At 46.1% G+C, this 23,548-nt stretch overlaps 1 protein-coding gene across 5 annotated transcripts in view; it reads left to right on the top strand.

Moving 5' to 3' along the window:
• PHF20 (PHD finger protein 20) overlaps positions 1 to 23,548 on the top strand; it is a 193,130-nt gene that overhangs the window by 50,615 nt on the left and 118,967 nt on the right. For all 5 annotated transcript variants that reach the window (XM_044985270.1, XM_044985267.1, XM_044985269.1 and 2 more), the window contains 5 exons: positions 3,140 to 3,311; positions 3,765 to 3,849; positions 6,200 to 6,279; positions 20,434 to 20,821; positions 21,358 to 21,465. In XM_044985270.1, coding sequence (XP_044841205.1) covers positions 3,140 to 3,311; positions 3,765 to 3,849; positions 6,200 to 6,279; positions 20,434 to 20,821; positions 21,358 to 21,465 — 833 coding nt within the window. The remainder of the gene's footprint in view (positions 1 to 3,139; positions 3,312 to 3,764; positions 3,850 to 6,199; positions 6,280 to 20,433; positions 20,822 to 21,357; positions 21,466 to 23,548) is intronic.

Raw genomic sequence — 23,548 nt, 5'->3', positions numbered from 1 at the left:
AGAAATTATGTAATTTATCCTTGGGAAAAACAGGAGTAGTCTATATATCCATGAGTTTCCTGTCTGCACATATGTCAGGCTGTTAAATGGTAGTTGCAGTGAGAGGTCTGCCTAAAGTTAATGTGTTGCTGATAAGTCCTTGATAGGTTCCGTCACTACTAATAATTGTTGGGTGGTCCCACTTGCAATCCAGTATTTCTTTTGAAATTGATCTGTCAATTGATGAGGAGTTGTATACTGAACCCAGAATGATACTTCACCATTTATGAGGCTGTCATTGTGGGAAATTAGAGGTATATGAGAGGTGCAGGTTGAGTAAAGTTGGGTTTAAACAATGCATAAACGTTAATGAGAACATAAAGCAATTTATAATGAAATGATTTGGATAATGATAGACTGGTTATCATGACACCAATGCTGGGCAAAGTAGTGGAACTGCTGGTTTCAAACTTAATCCATAAAAATTTATTGTGTTTGAAAATAGGTTCATGTCAAAGTACAATATCAGATTGGTTGGCAAGATTACAAGTTTGAATGGTGTAAGGGTAACTTGTGTAATATATTTTTCTGTTAGATAATTGATCTATTTCTTCATTATTTATTACATGAATTGCCTAAGGAAGCTGTGGAATCTCCATCATTGGGGATTTTTAAGAGCAGGTTGGACAAACACCTGACAGGGATGGTCTAGATAATTTATTCCTGCCTTGAGTGCAGGGGGCTGGACTAGATGACCTCTCGAGGTCCATTCCAGTTCTGATTCTATAATTATATCCTGATTTTTTTAAAAAATGTACAAAATCAGTATCTCTATTAAATGAATTAAATTCTAATTGATAAATCTCAAAGCTTGTTTATTGAGAGTTTGAGTAAGGTGCATCTAGTTGGATGTATCAAAGGGATTAGCTCTATCTCAGTGCTATTCAGTATTGATCAGTAACCTGAAAGGAAATATGAAATTATTGCCTAGTTAACCAGCAGATGACACAAATCGGTGGATTGGTAAATGATGATGACAGGTCATAGATACTGAGCGATCTGGATCACTTGGTAAGCTAGGCACAATCAGATATGTATTTTAATACAGTTAGCAAACTTGTATACTTACAAATGTAGATATTGCCTTGCTAGACCAGATGCATGATCCAGTTTAGTCCAGTATGCTGTCTCTGAGTACTAGCCCTATTGATTGAAGAGGCATCCCAAAATTGTGTTTGTCTTGCTACCTTTGTTGGAAAGACAGTGAGATAAAACATAGTGAGACGTTTATTTGGATAGAAGAGATGTTTCATTTTACTGTTTGTAGAAGCTATACATAAAACAAACAACATAAAAATAGAGAAACTATGGGAAAAGGCTGTTCCCATATCTTCAGGTCTCGGTACCACTACAGACTGCTTAATTCATAGATTCATAGACTCTAGGACTGGAAGGGACCTCGAGAGGTTATCGAGTCCAGTCCCCTGCCCTCATGGCAGGACCAAATACTGTCTAGACCATCCCTGATAGACATTTATCTAACCTACTCTTAAATATCTCCAGAGATGGAGATCCCACAACCTCCCTAAGCAATTTATTCCAGTGTTTAACCACCCTGACAGTTAGGAACTTTTTCCTAATGTCCAACCTAAATCTCCCTTGCTGCAGTTTAAGCCCATTGCTTCTTGTTCTATCCTTAGAGGCTAAGGTGAACAAGTTTTCTCTCTCCTCCTGATGACACCCTTTTAGATACCTGAAAACTGCTATCATGTCCCCTCTCAGTCTTCTCTTTTCCAAACTAAACAAACCCAATTCTTTCAGCCTTCCTTCGTAGGTCATGTTCTTAAGACCTTTAATCATTCTTGTTGCTCTTCTCTGGACCCTCTCCAATTTCTCCATCTTTCTTGAAATGCGGTGCCCAGAACTGGACACAATACTCCAGTTGAGGCCTAACCAGCGCAGAGTAGAGCGGAAGAATGACTTCTCGTGTCTTGCTCACAACACACCAGTTAATGCATCCCAGAATCACGTTTGCTTTTTTTTTTTTTTTTTTGCAACAGCATCACACTGTTGACTCATATTTAGCTTGTGGTCCACTATAACCCCTAGATCGCTTTCTGCCGTACTCCTTCCTAGACAGTCTCTTCTCATTCTGTAAGTGTGAAACTGATTGTTCCTTCCTAAGTGGAGCACTTTGCATTTGTCTTTATTAAACTTCATCCAGTTTACCTCAGACCATTTCTCCAATTTGTCCAGATCATTTTGAATTATGACGCTGTCCTCCAAAGCAGTTGCAATCCCTCCCAGTTTGGTATCATCTGCAAACGTAATAAGCGTACTTTCTATGCCAACATCTAAGTCGTTGATGAAGATATTGAACAGAGCTGGTCCCAAAACAGACCCCCTGCGGAACCCCACTTGTTATACCTTTCCAGCAGGATTGGGAACCATTAATAACTACTCTCTGAGTACGGTTATCCAGCCAGTTATGCACCCACCTTATAGTAGCCCCATCTAAATTGTATTTGCCTAGTTTATCGATAAGAATATCATGCGAGACCGTATCAAATGCCTTACTAAAGTCTAGGTATACCACATCCACCGCTTCTCCCTTATCCACAAGACTTGTTATCCTATCAAAGAAACCTATCAGATTGGTTTGACACGATTTGTTATTTACAAAACCATGCTGGCTATTCCCTATCACCTTACCACCTTCAAAGTGTTTGCAGTTGATTTCCTTAATTACTTGCTCCATTATCTTCCCTGGCACAGGAGTTAGTTTAAGTGGTCTGTAGTTTCCTGGGTTGTTTTTATTTCCCTTTTTATAGATGGGCACTATATTTGCCCTTTTCCAGTCTTCTGGAATCTCTCCGGTCTCCCATGATTTTCTAAAGATAATAGCTAGAGGCTCAGATACCTCCTCTATTAGCTCCTTGAGTAGTCTAGGATGCATTTCATCAGGCCCTGGTGACTTGCAGGCATCTAACTTTTCTAAGTTATAGACTTAGAAAAGCATCATTTTTTCCCCACTTTTACTAGTGTCAGCAGAACAACTAGATATATGTATGACCTTATATTGTAATCATCCTACTGATTTTTGAGGCATCTTATTTTATTCTTAACCAGAGTTATTTTAGTGAACTCTTTATTTGCATAGGTATCCAGCTCATATTGAAGAAATTGACTATGAAGAAGGAAAAGTGCTTATCCATTTCAAACGCTGGAACCACCGATATGATGAATGGTTTTGTTGGGACAGTCCTTATCTGCGTCCCTTAGAGAAAATACAGCTAAGGAAAGAGGGGTTACATGAGGAAGACGGATGTGGTGTAAGTTGAAAACAGTGTATTCAATGATTTCCCATTATTCAGCTAGTGACATACCAAGTCTTTTATGCATCTAAACCCATTAAGGTCCCTGAATGTAGCATGTACATGGTCAGACATAGTTTGTGATTGTTATAGCTGAGTGCTAACATGTCATTGGTGTGGTACAGACAGAGGAAGGAACAGTTCCTGCCTGAAGGAGCTTACAGTTTCAATAAGAATGGTGTGAACTTTTCTTTTTTGCATGTCTAGCCGAATATAAATTCTTTCTTATGCTCAAGTGCTGCTGCAGTGGCTGCCTGTTGAAGGATATGGGGTGTTTTTTCATTTTTGCTTTTTTACTTTTTACAAAGAAACAGTTCTAGTGTTTTAATGAAGCAGTATGTTTTAAATCTTACTAATTTTGTTTCTCTAATTCAGGAAGTGTAAATTGTTAGAGTTTTTTTCTCTTTGTAGGGATTTCGTATAAATGATCAGGTATTGGCTTGCTGGTCTGATTGTCGTTTTTATCCAGCCAAAGTCACTTCGGTTAACAAGGATGGTAAGTCACCTATTCATTTTGTTGTACTTAATAACTGGATAACTTTAATTGTGTTCAGAATTTCCTCATGTTCCAGAGAACATTGCACACTTCTGAAAGAAAAGTCATTATACACCTCTACCCTGATATAACGCGACCCGAAAGAACACGAATTCGGCTATAACGCGGTAAAGCGGTGCTCCGGGGGGGCGGGGCTGCGTGCTCCAGCAGATCAAAGCAAGTTCAATATAACGCGGTTTCACCTATAACACGGTAAGATTTTTTGGCTCCCGAGGACAGCGTTATATTGGGGTAGAGGTGTACTACAGTATGTTAATTTTATCAAAGTTAGTTTTTCAATTTTGTAATTTCTCATTAAATGTTATTCGTATGTAACCAGTGGGTATGTTGTTCCTTTTTTCAAGGGGCTAGCATGAGCTACCAAATGACCTAACTTGGGAGGAGAATCAATTAATTACAATTTTTTTAGCCACTTCACATAATTGCTAAAGAAGTGTTGGCAGCAGAGAACAGGCACAACATAATCTTTTTTTTGTCATTGTAAAGGAGAGGATCCAATTTGATGAAAGACACATTCTTTTTTTAAGGTTCACATACATGCTTTCACCCTTAACGTATTTTTTCTATACTTGGAAGACACAGGCTAAATAAATAAAATACAAAGATCTTTTTTAAATATCTGGGACCTTCTTATGATTGCTGAATTCATCTTTCTTGAAATGCAGTGGTCTGAGGTTTATTTTCTTTTTCAGAGGTGCACAAAGCATTCTTCCACCAAAACTACCTCTGTATTCTTGATGAATGTGTCAGGCCCACTATTAAATACATAAAAGTGTATTTTTTGTTGAAACTTAAATTATTCTACATTTAAATCAGGTACGCTTTACTTTCAGCAGAACGTGTTATTTTCCTCATTGTAGAAGTTGGAATTCAAATTTGTTACCAACAGTATGCTTCCTAGAAAATATACTGTAGGGAACACTGTTTGGGAGTTGTGGGCTGGATCAGATAATAAGAGTATGGTCCAGTACAGTTTTTAAAGTGTCAAAACAATGAAGCGTGCATCACTTTCTTTTGGAGATTATTCCACAATTTAATACAGCTCTCTCAAAGATTATTTGCTGTGGACATCACTAAGAGATTAGAGATTTACAGAATAATTTTCAGCCTAATGATTCTTAATGTAGATCACTAAAATATGAGAGAAAAGGGTAGAAATGTGAAACACTTCAGATTGACACACTGCTATGCAGGAGCAGAGTTTACATGTATTCAGCATCATAATTACTAGGCTCTTCTCTTGCCAAGCAGGGTGTAAGGCATTTATAAATTTGTTTGCAACTTGGTCATTAGACTTGGGTACTCATTGTTAGTGGATTAGAGTCTCATGTTGAACTGTTCAGCAGCTTATTATAATTTTCAGATATTAAACATTTTTCATGTGTAACAGTCAGCAGTTGATTTAATATAGGAACTTTAAAGCTTGTCATGGATAAATAGCTATTTGGGGGTAAGGTTTTTTTTTTTTTTAATCTGTAGGAATATTTTCATAATTTAGGAGAGATGCAAAGTAGTACTAAGAGCATCTCAGTTGCAGAAAGCAGATCCTACAGGTTAAACCAGTGAGTCTTAAACTTTTGTACTGGTGACCCCTTTCACATAGCAAGCCTCTGAGTGCGGCCCTCCCTTATTAATTAAAAACACTTTTTTTGGTATATTTAATACCATTATAAATGCTCGAGGCAAAGCAGGGTTTGGGGTGGAAGATGACAGCTTGTGACTCCCCCCCATAACCTCATGACCCGCTGATGGGTCTCGACCCCCAGTTTGAGAACCCTTGGGTTAAACACACAGGGCCATTTCCTACTTCCTGCACTCCCTGCCTTCAATGGCACTACCAGTGTGAGTACTGTAAACAGGAAGGAATTGCTCATATTCCTTCATTTGACTTTGATCCCTTTTGGATCTGTTAGTCTCAAAATTAATTCTTTTGTTTTATTTTTTCAATTGAAAGCATGGAGTCTAAGAAATAATTTCATCAGTCCCAATGTGCGTGCTTTCATGTGTCTTGACAATAAATTTTTTTGCTCATGATTTTTATTAGTAAACTCGTTCTTATGTTAATATAGATGAATCTAGAAGAAATAAACTGTATTCTCCCTTCATACATGTTTCGTGAAAGAGGCCTAAAGTTTAAGGATATACATTTTTGTAACCCTAAAAAAGTGAACTTTTATTTAGAACCAGATGTGCATCTCTAGAACTGGAATGTTCAGTGTTTATTCTTTGAATAATTATCAAAATGAAAGTTAAATTATACTGTTAATCAGGATGTGTTCTCAATTTTTAGGTACTTACACTGTGAAATTTTACGATGGAGTAGTTCAGACTGTCAAAAATATTCACATCAAAGCTTTTTCCAAAGATCAGGTGAGAAATGTTGTGTTTTCTCCAATTTAATTCTACAAGACTAGCTGTTTCTTAAATCTGAATTCAGTTGATTTGTTCATGTTAGCGTCAGTGAAAAATCCATCAAGTGAACACTTAACTAATTTTTGTTTTTATCTAGAATTTTAGCCAGTAAATGATTTTAAATATTCATAATTTATTACTACAGGAATGTGATTTAAACTTCTATCATATCTGTCATGTATTGTTAATACTTTAATCAGCTCTGCCCTAATAATATTCCGTGATAACTTTTTTGTTTTTTTAAACATATACCTGTCACACAGTTGTTCCTGAGCACATGTACACACACTTCTTAAAACGATAAGAGACTAGCTGATCAGTGTCAAATAAAATGTCAGATTCCAGCTCTAGATTGTAAACATAACCCACAGTCATGTCCTTAGGCAAAAGCTGTGCACCAATTCTTGAAGGCCAGTAGGCTGGGAAGTGAATTTTAGATTTGAAGGTTCTTCCTTGAGATGCCCTGCCAACAGGAATTGTCAGGCGAGAGTCTATTGGCTAATCTCTTCTCTTGTCAATACAGAAGGAGATCCTGGAAGAATCTTCAGTGCAATGACAAGTGGATTTATTTTATTTAAAATGTGTTTCTTATATCACGGAATGATCTTTTTATGAAACATTCTGCATAATAAAAACTAAGTTGGTTTTTTTTTTTGGATTGCATATGTTCATTCCTCTGAAGGCGTGCATGTGTGTCTCATGCACTGGTGCTGGAGATTTTTCCCTATCAGTAACCATGGGGGTGGCTACTGATGCTGGATAATATCGTTCTTTTGTAGCTGTAAGGGAGAAGCTGTCCTGGAAAAATTTTATGGTATGTTCTAATTTATCGTAAGTAGGGAGAAAGGATAAAATTTTCAGAAGAACCTGAATGACTTAGGAGCTCAAGTCCCAGTAAAAGGGGAATTAGCTTCCTACGTCATTTAAGTCCTGTTCTCCCTCCCCCCCCACCCCACCCCTGGCCAAAGCCAAGACACTCTCCCCCCCAGAGCCCAGGGATCCAGAGGGAGAAACAAGGCCTGATGCTGAATCCTGGGCTTGCAAGGAGTTTCCTTCCTTTAGAGCGTACTGGGAATTGCAGTTGCTGGGAACCCTCCAGTCCGTATCTCTCTCCTCCTGCCCCCTTTCCCCCCGCCCTTGTCTTCTGTTTGTGAGCTGGGCTCTGCCAGGTCCAGCAGCCCCTAGTGGCGGCCAACAACTATGCAGCCCATTTCGAGGGGTCAGGAAAGGAAGTTCTGCATGCACAACATGAATTTCTGAAAAATTCTGCATTATGCACACGTGCAGAATTTCCCCAGGAGTAAATGTGTGTGACCCCTAGTAGGCCTCCCATAGGCGCTGTTAGAGGGTTGAGATGGATAATCAGCTGAACATGCACTCCCAGTACGATGGTGTGGCCAAAAAACTAATGTGATCCTGGGATTCATAAGTAGGGGGATATTGAGCAGCCATAGAGAGGTTATACTTTTGTTTGGCCCTGGAATATGGTGTCCAGTTCTGATGCCCACAGTTCGAGAGTGTTGATAAATTGGAGAGGGTTCAGAGAAGAGTCAAGAGAATGATTAAAGGATTAGAAAACATGCCTTCTGTAGACTCGTAAGAGCTCAATCTGTTTAACTTAACTAAGAGAAGATTGGGATGACTTGATTACAGTCTATAAGTACCCACGTAGGAATAAATATTTAATAATGGGTTCTTCAGTCTAGCAGAGAAAGGTATAACGTGATCCAGTGGTTGGAAGTTGAGGCTAGACAAATTCAGATTGGAAATAAGGATAATTTTTTAATGGTGAGAGTAATTAACCATTGGAACAGTTTGCCAAGCATTGTGGTGGGTTCTTCATAAGTCACAATTTTTAAATGAAGATTGGATGTTTTTCTAAAAGATCTGTTCTAGGAATTATTTTGGGCAAGTTTTCTGGTCTGTGTTATACAGATTAGACTGATCACGTTGATCCTTCTGGCCTTGGAATCTGTTACTCCTGGGGGAATTCTGTGCCAAAAAATAAAAAATTCTGTGCATAATACTTCAATATTCTGCACATTTTATTTGTCAAAATAACACAATATAATTACGCCAGTTTCAATAATTTTGGTAATTTATTTCAAAATACCTGTCAGAAAGTATGTCTGTAACAGTACCGACAAAAAATGTTTTCCCCAGGAATAGAGTTAAATAAACCCCTACAACAACCCAGTTCCTGTTTCTCTGTTATGCTTTTATTTGGTGTCTTGATCTGGGTGTGTCACACGTGCCAGCTGGGCACATCTTGAGGAAAAAATCCACCCCTCCAGTCTCAGACACTCGCCCCCCCTTACTTCGTAGAGCCCAGCTGTGGAGCGCCCCCCACCTGAGACATCTGCACCTCCTATTCCCCTATAGCCCAGCTACAGGGCATCCCCCTGAACTCCCGGCCCACACACCCGCATCCCCTACTCCCAGAGCCCAGGAATCCACAGAGAGAAACAGCCTGGTGGTGAGTTCTAGACTTTTATGGAGTTTCCTGCATGCTGCCGCCTCCTTTCATGATGTGCTGGGGACTGCAGCGCCAGTTCTCCCTTCTTGTGGCCATATCCTGTATTTGTGAGCTGGAGAGCTGGGCTCTGCTGGGTCCAGCAGCCCCTGGTAGTGGCCAGCAACTCTGTAGCACCCATTCTGTGGGGGGAAATGAAATTCTGTGCAGAACATTATTTCTCTGCAAATTCTGCATTGCGCAGTGGCATAGAACTCCACGAGGAGTAATCTATGAACTGTGTGGTTAAATCAGTTTATCAAGGGTTACTGGATTTGGTGGCAGGAAAGTCACATTCATCTGTTTTGTGAGATTGCAGACTCATTGGCTACAAGATTGGAAAAATTGTGTTTATGACTGTGTTCTTGACCTTTCTGTGTATGTTCCTTTGACTAGGGAACAGGCTGTACAGATTCTCGCACAGAACATTGGCTATTTGTTGAAAGGGGGAGCTAGGTTTCCAGATTTTTTTTTGTCATGAAGCAGTGTGGGCAGTGGGCATTCAGAACAAAGTAATTCCTTCAGTTCTAGATCTGTAAAGAGTGAAAAATGCTTTAGCAGACTACATAAATAACGGGTGATTGGATCAGATGGACTTGGTGTGTGGTGGTGAATCCTTTACATTTTGGGGTGGGGAGGGGTGGGGGGGGACATCAGTCTGCTTTTGGAATAATTGAAAAAGATCATGTAATGTCCAAAGATGGGGTTCCAAGTTCTTATCTTAGACTTAATTGTTTGGATTTTCTCTTATCCTTGATAGATTTGGGATTACCAGTAGTGCAAGTGTAATTTGCTGTAATAGCTATTTCTCCTTACTGTATCCCCATTTAAAGGGGGGAGAGGGTTCAGATTTTTTTTCATCCTTTAACAGAGCTTCTCAAAGATCGGAATGTTTATCCTCCTATTTATTGATCAATGAGATCATGAGACTGAAATCTGGTCCCTACTTTGGTAGCCTGTATTTATTGTGGAAGGTTTTTCCTAGTGGCTATATGACATCAGCAGTTTCAGGGTTGGAAGACAGAACCTCATTGTACAATTTGAAATAGTTTTGACATGTCATCCATATTTGATTTTACAATTTCATTTATTGTTTTGTGTTTTTCTGAAGCATTAAAGTCTTCCAAGTAGAGCTTAGTTACATATCTTAGATATTAAAAGGGATATTAGCAATTTATTACATTCCTATCAGAAAGTATACAAAGTGAAAACACTGTTTCAGGCCAGTGGCTTTTGAACTGGATCAAATAGTGTATTCAGACATGCTGTAGCCTAGCTGTGGCTGCTATTTGGCGTTTTGGCAGATGATTTGATTTAAGTCTGGAATTATCCTTTAAAAAATATTTGAATAGTATTTGAATTGTGATGTGTGTTAATGAATTATGCTGATAATCTGTTGCTCAGTGAGTATCTGAATACAGTAAAACCTGCCTTAGTGACCACTTCTGACAAGGGACCACCTGTCATGAGCAACTACTTGCAGTGACCATGGAACATTTCCCCCTCATAACGGTGTTTCTCAAACTGGGGTCAGTGGATCCCTGGGGGGCCCCTGAGGAACTCAGGGCAGTCCGTGGGCCCCGCTAAGCAATTCCTCCCTCTCCTTCCCTCAACTCTGCTCCCTCCCTCTATCTCTTGGAGGCTACTGAAGCTAAACGGGGAGATATTAGGTGCTAAAAGTCCGGTGGCACAATGAGGCTAAGGCAGTGTCCTTGCCTACCCTAGCTCCGTGCGCTGCCCCTGCCATGAGTGCCAGCTCCACAGATCCCATTGGCTGGGAACTGCAGCCAATGGGAGCTGCGGGGGTGGTGCCTGTGGGCAGGGGCATCATGTGGAGCCTAGGAGCCGCTCCAGGTAAGCGCAGCCCGGCCGGAGCCTTTATCCCAGACACCCTGCCCCAGCCCAGAGCCCTCACCCTGCACCCAAAATCCCTCCCAGAGCCTGCACCCTTCAGTCCTCCTGCACCCAAACTCCCTCCTCGAGCCTGCACCCCCTCCTGCACCGCAACCCTCTGCCCCAGCCTGGTGAAAGTGAGTGAGGGTGGGGGAGAGCGAGCAACAGAGACGGTGGATGGAGTAAGTGGGGGGTGGGATGGGGTGGGATCTTGGGAGAAGGGGTGGAGTAGGGTGGGGCCTGGGGCTGAGCATGGTGGCTTGGGGTCCCTGAAAAATTTTAAATCAAAATGGGGGTCTTCGGGTTGCTAAAGTTTGAGAACCGCTGCCTTATAATTTAACTGTGAAGAGCAACGACCTGTCAGCTGCGATGAGTGATGACATTTTCTCAGTCCCATCCATAAAAACAAACCTGTAGGAGAAACTGATCATCGCTTATCAGTCTGTTTCTTTGATGCTTCCAGCGAAAGATATTTTTTTCTTTTGTACATTACGGTCTCTGCAATATATGGCCTCATACTCAATAGGAACTGGAAATTGAACTTGAACAAACAGGAACTTTAAAGGAAGATGTGAATGTGTACACTACTGTATGTTGCAGTTTAAAGCTAAAAGAAGTTGTAATGGAAGAGAAAAAATACAAATCCAAAATGTTTCTTACACTGGAGCAACATGTTAAAGCGGTATTGCAGCTAGAAGCTTGTACCAGTTGCAATCAAATTGCCAAACATTTTGGAGTTGGAAAAACACAAATCCAAAACCTGTTATAATGGAAGGCACAAATCCTCGCTGATGTGTCAAATGCAAAATCTTCAATGAAAATTAAATGTGCTAAAACTAGAAACGGAGTCAATTTTTTCACTTATTAGTGTTTTAAATTCACTGTTCATCATGTAAATGTCTCTGGTTCAATGCTAAAAGTGCAAGACATGAGGAGTTGGAAAACAGGGAGTTTAAAGCCAGCAATGACTGGCTTGAATCGTTTAAGAAGAGTGACAGCCTTGCCTTTGGTATCGCATGCAGTGAGCATGGAGACATTAATCAAGATGTGGCTTCAGATTAGAAGCAAAAGTTAGCTGAAGTAATACAGGATTATGAACCCTCTGAAATCTATAATATGGACGAAACTGGACTCTTTTTTAAAGACAGCAACAAAAACCCTCCATTCTTCTTCGAGTGATTGCTCCTATGCATTGCAATGTAGGTGTGCGCGCCGCGCGTGCACGGTTCTTTGGAACATTTTTACCCTAGCAACTCCGGTGGGCCGGCTGGGTGCCCCCTGGAGTGGCGCCGCTATGGCGCTGGATATATACCCCAGCCGGCCCGCCCGCTCCTCAGTTCCTTCTTTCCGCCCGTGACGGCTAGTAGGAACAGTGGAGTGCTCCCTTACCTCCACAGCCCTAGCGTTCTCCATAGATTTAGTGTATATAGTTGTAATATTTGTTAAAGTTTCTTGTTATAGTTGTGTAGCTAGTTGTATAGTATAGTAGTTAGGGAATTAGAGGGGGAGCACCGGGATTCAAGCCCTGCGTGGCTTGCCAGCGGCCGATGCCAGTGAGTGACCCGCACGACTCCTGCCTCCGCTGCCTCGGAGAGTCGCACAGGTCAGATAAGTGCCCCATTTGTGTGGCTTTCAAGCCTCGTACGAGGAAGGAGCGGGACTCTCGTTTAAAACAGCTCCTTATGGAGTCGGCTCTCCAACCTCCGGCACCAGCTCCGTCGGCGCCGAAGCCGGCCTCCGTGAGCAGCGCACCGGCAGCACCGAGCCGCTCCGGTGCCGACACGTCTCGGCACCCTGCACCGAAGACCCGGCACCGCTCACTCTCTCAGAGGAAGAAGCAAAAGGTGCCGAAGACGGCCACTGCGAAACAGCAGCAGAAGCCGTTAGCCCAGCCGCCACCGACTAAAACGGTACAGGCTGAGGCAGTGCACAAGAAGTGCACCGGGCCGTTGACTCCGGCACCGCAAGGGCCGTCGAGTCGGGCGCCGCCCAGCTCCCCGGTGCCGACCGAGGAGGAGCTGAGGCTCCCGTCCACGCCGGAGGCGTTCGCGACGGCGAGGGAGCTGATCGACCTCACCGCTGATACGGGCCATCAGCTACCGGCACCGCCGGTGCGGACAGTCAGGTCCATCGGAAAGCCACTGATGATGCGCCCTCCCTCTCCTGGCGGCCGAGGTGATCGGAGCACCATGATACGCTCTCGCTCCCGTTCTCCCTCTAGACGGCGGTCGCCAACGCACCGGGGCCGATCCGCAATCGCGGTACCGGTCGCACTCCCGGCGGCGCTCCAGGTCCCGATCGCCAAGTCGCCGGCACCGCACCAGGTCCGGCTCCAGGCATCGCGGGCGATATCGAGGATCTCGCAGCCGCTCACGGCGCCGCCGCTCGCGATCGAGGTCCGACTCCCGGCGCCGCCGGTCGAGCTCCCGGCGCCGCGCTTCGCGCAGATCCCGTTCGCCTATCAGACCGCATGACGACCGGCACCGTCTGTCGGCACCGGAGAGGCAGTTTACTCCGGCACCGGACGTCCGCCCGGGAACTGCAACGGCTCCTCCCTGGCCTTCGAGGGAACCCTCAGTTGCTTCTCCTGAGGGCAGTGCGGTAGACTTCCGAGCAGGGTCTCTTCCGCAGGACCATGGACCCCATCAGTGGGGATTTTGGGTACCCTGGGCCCAACATGAGCAGGGACCTCCCCTTCCTCCGAGGCAGCCAGGCTCGGCGCGTTCGGTGCCGGTGGCCACTGTCAGCAGGCCACCACCGTCTCCAACGCCACAGACCGCCGCTCACGGCACGCCGTTGGGGCATGAGACACTGGCACCTGAAGAGGTGCTGCCAGGTCAATCCTCGTCCTCCTCTCCCGACGAGGCTGTGGCAGGGGCGTCACCATCGGAACCCCCGCCTATTGACCTGAAGGCGCACCAGGACCTTCTTCGGAGGGTAGCGAAAGCCATCAACCTGCCCATCGAAGAGGTCCAGGAGGTCGATGACCCCATCACGGATGTCGTCGGAGCAGACGCCCCCGTGAGAGTGGCGCTGCCATTCATCCGCACAATCCAGCGGAACAATGCCGCCATCTGGCAGTCGCCTTCCTCCGTCCCTCCCACGGCACGCGGCGTGGAGAGGAAATATTCTGTACTACCTAAAGGGTACGAATACCTTTATGTGCACCCGACTCCAGACTCTTTGGTAGTCCAGTCCGTGAACGACCGGGAGCGTAACGGACAGCCTGCCGCTGCGCCCAAGTCTAAGGAGTCCAAACGCATGGACTTGCTGGGGCGCAAGATTTACTCGGCGGGCGGCCTCCAACTCCGCATCGCGAATCAAATGGCCCTGCTATCCAGGTATACATTTAACATCTTGGGATGCCTGGGAAAATTCGCGGAGCTGACCCCACAAGACTCCCGCCGAGAATTCTCAGCCCTCCTAGAAGAGGGCAAGCTGGCCTCCAGGACCTTGATTAAGGCAGCGGTCGATTCAGCGGACTCGGGGGCCAGAACTGTGGCGTCCGGTGTAACCATGCGACGCATTGCGTGGCTACAGTCATCCACTTTGCCGCCGGAGGTACAATATACCCTCCAGGACCTCCCCTTTGAAATGCAGGGCCTGTTCTCTGAAAAAACTGACACGAGAATTCAGACCCTGAAGGACGGACGAGTGGCAATCCGCACTTTGGGGATGCATACACCGGCCACTCAGAGGCGTCCGTTCCGGCAACAGCCCTATCGGCCCGGGCCGCAGGCCAGGTCTCGGCCATTTAATAATCGCAGGGCCCCATTCCACCGCAGACCATCGGGCGGGCGGCGTAACCAGTCCCAAGGCTCGTCCAAGGCCCCAAGCCGACCTTTTGATGGGACGCCCGAGGACGGCGTACCATTCTCACCCCAGGATCCATCCCCTTTGTTTTCAAGTCGCCTTTCCCGCTTCCTTCAGGCGTGGTGTTCTGTAACATCGGACAGCTGGGTGCTCAACACCATCCAGCACGGCTACCGCCTACAGTTTATTTCGCCCCCTCCCTCCCACCCACCTTCCCCGTCCCTCTTCAGGGACCCCTCTCACGAGCAAGTCCTCTTACAGGAGGTCCAGTCTCTGTTGAGCGTGGGTGCCATCAAGGAGGTGCCCCCCTGCAGGCGGGGCAGGGGATTCTACTCCAGATATTTTCTCATCCCCAAGGCGAAAGGAGGTCTTCGTCCCATCTTAGACCTCCGGGAGCTGAACAAGTACCTCTGCAAACTCAAGTTTCGGATGGTAACCTTGGGGACCATTATCCCTTCCTTGGATCCGGGAGACTGGTTTGCCGCCCTCGACATGAAGGATGCTTACTTTCATGTGGCAATTTACCCCCCCCACAGACGCTACCTGCGCTTCATGGTCAACGAGGCCCACTACCAGTTTGCGGTGTTACCCTTCGGCCTCTCCACCACACCGCGGGTATTCACCAAATGCATGGCGGTCGTGGCCGCGGCCCTCCGTCGTCGTCGAATCCACGTGTATCCATATCTCGACGACTGGCTGATTCGTGGCCGCACCCAAGAGCTGGTAGCGGCTCAATTGTCCGAGATACTGCATCTGTTTCGGTCTCTCGGCCTGCTTGTCAACGCCGACAAGTCCCACTTAGTTCCGACTCAAAGAGTGGAATTCATAGGAGCCGTCCTCGACTCCAATCTGGCCAGAGCCTGCCTCCCTCGGGCTCGGCACGAGACGTTGGCCTCCCTGATACGGACACTGCAGGCCTTTCCAACGACAACAGTGCGCTGCTGCCTACGTCTCCTAGGTCACATGGCAGCGTGTACGTTTGTGACCACGCACGCAAGGCTGCGACTTCGCCAGTTCCAAATGTGGCTGGCATCGGTGTACCGCCCTCAGCGCGACCCACTGGATATGGTGGTGGTGGTGCCGAGTCCTGCTCTCCAGTCGCTCACCTGGTGGCTGGATCCGGAGACAGTCTGCGCAGGGGTTCCGTTCCGCCCTCCTCGACCGTCGATCACCCTGACCACAGACGCGTCGGCGCTTGGATGGGGGGCTCACATAGGAGACCTGCACACCCAGGGCCTCTGGTCAGCCCAGGAGCTCTCCCTCCATATCAACATCCGGGAGCTGAGAGCGATCCGTCTGGCGTGTCTCGCCTTTCGGACCCACCTTCAGGACCGCTGTGTAGCGGTGTACACGGACAACACCACAGCCATGTTCTATGTCAACAAGCAGGGCGGAGCTCGATCCTCCCCGCTTTGCAAGGAGGCGATGCTCCTCTGGGACCTTTGCGTGACCCACTCGATTCGCCTCGAAGCGTTTTTTCTGCCAGGAGTGCAGAACACGTTGGCCGACCGTCTGAGCAGGTCCTTCGCCTCCCACGAGTGGTCGCTTCGCCCAGATGTGGCGTACGCAATCTTCCAGAGGTGGGGGTTTCCCCAGGTAGACCTCTTCGCCTCCCGGGCCAACAGGAAGTGCCACAGGTTCTGCTCCTTCCAGGGTCAAGCTCCAGGCTCCCTTTCGGATGCGTTTCTCCTGGCATGGATGGACTCCCTCCTTTATGCGTTCCCTCCGTTTCCGCTCGTCCACCGAGTGCTACTCAAGCTTCGGAGGGACAGGGCCCGCGTAATACTCGTCGCTCCGGCCTGGCCGAGACAGCACTGGTACACCCTGCTGCTTGAGCTGTCAGTTCGGGATCCCATTCCCCTTCCGTTATGGCCGGACCTCATCACTCAGGACCTCGGCAGGCTTTGTCACCCGAACCTGCAGTCGCTGCATCTTACAGCTTGGTTCCTGAGTGGTTGACCGACGCAGAGAGGGGTTGTTCGGCGGCGGTGCAACAAGTTCTGCTGGAAAGCAGGAAGCCTTCGACGCGCTCTACCTACCTCGCGAAGTGGAAACGCTTTGCGCTCTGGTGCGACCAGCAAGGTCTTAACCCAGGGGTCTCAAACTCAAATGACCCCGAGGGCCGCATGAGGACTAGTGCATTGGCCCGAGGGCCGCATCACTGACACGCCCCCTTGCTGCCCCTGGCCCCACCCCCAATCCACCCCTTCCATGAGGCCCCGCCCCTGCCCTGTCTCTTCTCCACCTCCTCCCCTAAGCGCGCGCAGTTTTAATAAATATATACACTCAGTAATGCACCTCACTCAAAGGACAAAACACGCACTTAGATTTACTGCCTAAGGCTCTGGGAGGGAGTTTGGGTGGGGGAGGGGGTCTGGATGCAGGCTCTGTGCTCGATGCAGGCTCCAGGCTGCGGCAGGGGGTGGGGGTGCAGGCTTTGGGACGGAGTTTGGGGATAGGAGGGAGTGCAGGGGTGAGGGCTGTGGGGCTGAGGGCGAGGGGTACATGATGCAGGAGGGGGCTCAGGGCTAGGGAAGAGGGTTGGGCTGTGGGGTGAGGGCTGTGGATGAGGGGTTCATGATGCGAGGGGGCTCAGGGCTAGGGAAGAGGTTTGGGCTGTGGGGTGAGGGCTGTGGATGAGGGGTTCATGATGCGAGGGGGCTCAGGGCTAGGGAAGAGGGTTGGGCTGTGGGGTGAGGGCTGTGGATGAGGGGTTCATGATGTGAGGGGGCTCAGGGCTAGGGAAGAGGTTTGGAGTGTGGGGTGAGGGCTGTGGATGAGGGGTTCATGATGTGGGGGCGCTCAGGGCTGGGGCAGAGGATTAGGGTGCGGGGGGATGAGGGGTTCATGATGTGGGGGCGCTCAGGGCTGGGGCAGAGGATTAGGGTGTGGGGGGATGAGGGCTCTGGCTGGGGCTGAGGATTAGGGTGCAGGGGGATGAGGGGTTCATGATGTGGGGGTGCTCAGGGCTGGGGATTAGGGTGCGGGGGGAATGAGGGCTCTGGCTGGGGCTGAGGGTTTGGGGTTAGAGAGGCTCAGGGTAAGGGAAGCCTGCCTTGCCAGTACTGGCGGAGGGCAGGCACTAGGACCCTGCACCCTAATCCTCAGCCCCATGTTTGAGACCCCTGTCTTAACCCATTCTCGGCCCCCATCCAGATCGTCCTCGACTACCTCTGGTACCTGAAAGGTCAAGGTCTCGCGATCTCGTCCCTCAGGGTGCACCTGGCAGCTCTGTCAGCCTTTCGACCCGCTATAGCAGGCCGCTCCGTCTTCTCCAACCCAATGGTAGCCCGCTTCCTTAAAGGGTTAGACCGTCTCTACCCTCAGGTGCGTCCTCCGGCTCCGACTTGGGATCTGAACCTGGTTCTCGCCCAGATGATGGGCCCACCCTTCGAGCCGTTAGCCACGTGCTCTCTGCTCCATCTCACCTGGAAGACGGCCTTCCTTGTGGCGAGTCTTGGAACTCCGCGCCCTGACGGCGGGTCCCCCGTATACAGTCTTCCACGGGGACAAAGTGCAGCTTCGACCACATCCGGCCTTCCTCCCCAAGGTGGTGTCGGCCTTCCACCTCAATCAGGAGATCTTCCTCCCGGTCTTCTTTCCGAAGACGCACGCCTCACCTCGTGAGCAGCAGCTCCACACTCTGGACGTCCGCAGGGCCCTCGCCTTCTACGTTGACCGGACGAAGTCCTTCCGGCGTTCGACCCAGCTCTTTGTGGCAATTGCCGATCGCATGAAAGGCGAGCCGGTCTCCTCGCAGCGGATTTCATCCTGGGTGACGTCATGCATACGGGCTTGCTACGAGCTTGCTCGCGTCCCCCCGTGCCGACTCACCGCACACTCGACGAGGGCGCACGCCTCGTCGGCCGCCTTCCTGGCCCATGTTCCCATCCAGGACATCTGTAGAGCGGCCACCTAGTCTTCAGTCCACACCTTCGCTTCCCACTACGCGTTGGTGCAGCAGTCTCGAGACGACGCAGCCTTCGGCTCCGCGGTATTACACTCCGCCACGTCTCATTCCGACCCCACCGCCTAGGTAAGGCTTGGGAATCACCTACATTGGAATGCATAGGAGCAATCACTCGAAGAAGAAAAGACGGTTACTCACCGTAGTAACTGGTGTTCTTCGAGATGTGTTGCTCCTATCCATTCCAGACCCGCCCTCCTTCCCCACTGTCGGAATAGCCGGCAAGAAGGAACTGAGGAGCGGGCGGGCCGGCTGGGGTATATATCCAGCGCCATAGCGGCGCCACTCCAGGGGGCGCCCAGCCGGCCCACCGGAGTTGCTAGGGTAAAAATGTTCCGAAGAACCGTGCACGCGCGGCGCGCACACCTACATTGGAATGGATAGGAGCAACACATCTCGAAGAACACCAGTTACTACGGTGAGTAACCGTCTTTATCAAAGGCTTGCAATGTTCAAATGGAAAATATTCAGAAGAAAGAATCACCCTTTATTATGCACCAACACGAATGGAGATAAAGAAAGGCCTATACTGATTGGTAAATCCCAATGCCCATGAGGCTTTGGCAAGTTGAATATCAAAGAGTTGTCTGTGGAATATGAATTCAACAAAAAAGTATGGATGAACTCAGAGCTTTTTGAAAAAAGATGACAGATTTGACTGCAGATTGCTACTAACGAGGACATAAAATTGTGTTTATGGAAAATGCCCCATGCCGCCTCCCTGTTAAACTGTCAGACATTAAACTCTGCTTCTTTTCCCCCAAACAGCAAGTCTGTGTAACAGCCTATTGATGCTGGGGTTATTGAAACCCTAAAACTGAACTTTTGGAACAGGCAAATTCAATTTATTCTTCATCAAATGGAATCTGGCGTAACTTCCTTGGGTCCATTGCATTTGAAAAGGGTTTCAGTCTTTGGTGAATACACTGGGTTCATTGAGCATGGAGTGAGACTGAACCAAGCACCATCAAAAAATGCTTTGCTAAATGCGACTCAACAAATGAAGATGTTCATCTAGAAGATGAACATAAGCTTCCTCTTTCGGTAGTTAACATGTTGAAAAGTCTTTTTGGGAATGCTGAACCTTGCAACAACTGATAAGGTCAGACAGGTCAACGCCTGCTACAAAACTAGAAAATTTCAAGCCATGTGATGACTCTCACAGTGACACAAAAACTGATGATGAAGGGGATAGCAATGGTGCCTCTGAACCCTGGTAAGAATAACTTTTATGACTGAAGCCAAGAATATGATTAAAAACATGAAAGCATTTGCCATTCAAAAGGGCAATAACTGACTTTTAGAGCTATTGAACGATGCAGAAGAAACGGTAAACATGCTCCTATTGTTGCAGAAGCAGACAAGAATAAGTGACATTTTCAAATAAATGCAAACTACTGTAGACTGAAAACAAGACTTTTTGATAACGCAGGTAATTGTAAAAATTCTTTTGCTTCAGTCTAGAGAACATGAACTTTTATTAGTGGACTGAATTTCCTCTTTTGATTAACAAATACTGTTCTACTGTATTAATAAACCCAGCAAGAGATTTTTAAATACAGCACTATATTGTATACTATATGTAATGTTCATGTAATAGATAATGAAAATTAAACATGAAACATTGCTAACACTAGTAGCCTTTCTGTGCCTTGTAAAAGTGCCCATTTTACAGTAAACCTTTGAAGAGAGTCCACCTCTTACAAGCGACCACTTTTGCTAACCCCTAAGAGTGGTCACTCTTGGCAGGTTTTACTGTAGCTCTCTGCCTATAATCTTAAATTTTTAACTTTTTGGGTTATATTGAAATGACACCTGGACCCCGTTCCTTTGCTTACAATTTTCTTTTAATTCTTATGTTAAATATAAAGAAATTTCAAAATGCAAAGAATCATGCATTTTTCACTTGGTGTTTTCTCTATTTTAGAATATTGTGGGTAATGCTAGGCCTAAAGAAAGAGGTAATGAAATCCCTTCATCTCCTGAAAAACGGGAGAAGTTTAAAGAACAGAGGAAAGCAACAGAGAATGCTAAGAAGGACAAGGATGAAAAGGCATTAAAGACAGAAAAAAGATCTAAACAACCTGATAAAGAAGGAAAAATAATAGTCATCTCAGAAAAAGGCAAGGTCTCTGAAAAAAATATACCTAAGAATGGGAAAGAAGACAAAGAGAATATATCAGAAAATGATATGGAATATTCAGTAGATACTCAAATTGAGAAGAAATCTGAAAACGACAATGTGAAGAGTCTACCAGAAAACATAAAGGAAACTAAAAGAAAACGTGGTAGACCACCTATAACACCCCCAACAGGTTAGTACTTAAAATATTTGTATTTAGGCAGTATTCTAGAAAATCTTGTAGGGAATGGGAGATGCTGAGCAGCTCAGCACTGCATTCTTTTCTGATAAATGTTGCTCTTGCAGCACTTACTTTGGCTCATTCACTACAACCTCCCATCATGACAATCAGCAACATATTTGGTTGTATTTAAATAACATTGGTAAAGAGGTCTAAAAATTTAGTACTAGAGACATGGTTTTTAAGGAGATAGTTGCAGAGCTGATATGTGTAGACACTAACATGACAATATGCGATGTTATAAATGGGATTATATGGTAAAATGAATGTTAACTAAAGAGTCAGTCATGATGTACCAAAATAGCTAGTAAGAGGAAAGGGAAATAAAGAAAATTGGAGAATTAGAGAGAGATACTAATATTGGTTTTTTATAAAGCTCTGAAAAAGTGAGTTTGTATTTTTTTAAATATACAAATTTGAGTATTTTAACTGACTTTAATGGTATATTTAGTCAACTCTCATTCCTCTGGTTTTATGTAAATTTGTAGAGCAAAGTTCTCAAACATTGCAGCTAATAACATTGGAATTAAGAAGGCGGAAAATACCTAAAGGAGGGGAAGTTCCATCAAAACGCATCAGGGTTGAAAAAAACTTGCGTGAGTATTTTTAGTACTTCAACTTCTGTAACTTAGGGCATTTTATACCATGATTCTTTCTATATTATTGTCTTTGAATTTTAATTTTAGGTGGTCTAAAGGCTATATGTGTTATCTAGGGAATCTGTTGCAATGATAATTTGTCGGGTATTGAAGTGTAGCAATATTGTAAGTAGTCCCCATCAAAATCTTGAAAGCAAGATTTCATAGATTTTTTTTTTTTTTTAATAAGACTAGAAGGGATCATTGTGTTCAAATCTGACTTCCTGAAGTAGTGGAGGCCATATAATTTCACCCAGTGATTCCTGAATCAATCCCAATAAATTGTGGTTTAACTATAGGAAATCTTTTCAAAATACCTCCAGTGCTGATTTAAAGATTTCAAGAATGGCGAATCCATCACATCCCTTGATAAGTTGTTCGACTGGGTAATTTACCTTCACTATTAAATATATTTTTACCTTATTTCTAACCTGGATTTATGTATTTTCAGCATCTAGCTCCTGGATCTTGTTATGCCTTTGAATGCTAGATTAATGAGCCTTCTGCTAATACCTTGGTAATCACGTTCCCTCTGAACCTTTACACGCCCTACAAGATTTAAGGAGCTCAAATTTCTTTTTAGCTTATTTGAATGATTGTCCACATGCACATTCCGTTGATGATGGTACACATTTTCCTCATGTACTCGAGTTTGGAGTCTTTTGGCGAGCAGTATATGATGCACATGTGCCCCAAGAGTACTCTTTTTCTGCATCAAGGGCATAGAAAGGTGGAGTGCACCAAATGCCACTTAGTTCTACTCACAACCTCTTAGCTTCGAAATGAAGTAGCTTGCTGACCCTGTGACTGTCAGCAACTTTTTGCTAGTCTTGTGGTCTTTTTGCTAGTCAGACCCCCCCCCCCCCCCCCGCCGCATCCTAACTCCTTCCCAGGGCCATCCTTAGGCTTTATGGTGCCCTAGGCGGGATTATTAAACTGGTGCCCTTGTGCCTGTCTTGCTCTTAGCAATACAAACATAAGCTTACACTATTGGAAAACTTGCCACATGCATATTATTAAAACCAGTTTAACTTCATTAAGCACACTGTAGTGCTGATGGACTAGCACTAAAGAAGTAGCACTATAGAAAAAATTCTGATTTGACAGAATGATGCAAATAATATAATTTTTTTAATTTGTCAACATTTTATTGGAAATTTATATGAAGAAGTATTGAAACAAGGATTAGTTTTTAATTAAAAGCAATCTTTCTGGCTTTTTTGGCTGCAAAATCAGTAATAATGTCATCATATGACAAAGACAAAGTGATGTCTTGTTTGATTGCAAGAATAGCAAGCCCAGTCAAGTGTTCCTGACTCCTTGTAGAGCGGGGAGAGTTTTTAATGAGCTTTAGTTTTGAGAAACTCCGTTCTCCTGATGCTACTGTTACAGGAATTGTCAGTAGAATACGAGTGGCAATGTACACATTAGGATATATGTCAACAAGTTTGCTGGTATGAGTAAACTGTACAATGTCCATCATCGATTTTGCGTGTGGCAACATTGATGACAGTGTACTCAATTCTTCATACAGTTCAAGTCCATTTAAATCAAAATGATCGCCGTGCTTCAGGAGGCTCTCTAGGTCAGGGGTCCACAACGCGGTGCCTGTGGGTGCCATGGCGCCCGCAAGGGCCTCTCAGTGCACCTGCGTACTGGCTGGCGGACGAGCATCTGCCGAAATGCCGCCAAAATTCGGCGGCATTTCGGCGGCGACGCCTCTGGATGACGCCACTTGCCGCTGATAAGCAGTGTCATACAGAGGCGTCGCATTTCGGCTGATGCTCGTCCACTTCCACGGTCCTTCCAGACGAAAAAGGTTGGGGACCACTGCTCTAGGTTCTTGCACTTTGTCATTAGTTGCTCTTGTTTTCCTATTTCGTTGAATTTAGTCCTGCTCAGCCCGCTACCAGCTGAGTGAATGGAACCCCAGGCCGACGGCGGGTTGAGTGGCTCAGCCAGGGTATCAGCCGCCGGCCTGCTCAGCCCGCTGCCAGCCTGGGGTTCCTTGGGAGTCCCCAGGCCAGCAGTGGGTGCTGAG

Source organism: Mauremys mutica, chromosome 13, assembly GCF_020497125.1.
Source record: "Mauremys mutica isolate MM-2020 ecotype Southern chromosome 13, ASM2049712v1, whole genome shotgun sequence".
Lineage (NCBI taxonomy): Eukaryota > Metazoa > Chordata > Testudines > Geoemydidae > Mauremys > Mauremys mutica.
The sequence above is the reverse complement of the archived record's forward strand: the minus strand, read 5'-3'. Positions and strand labels throughout refer to the sequence as shown.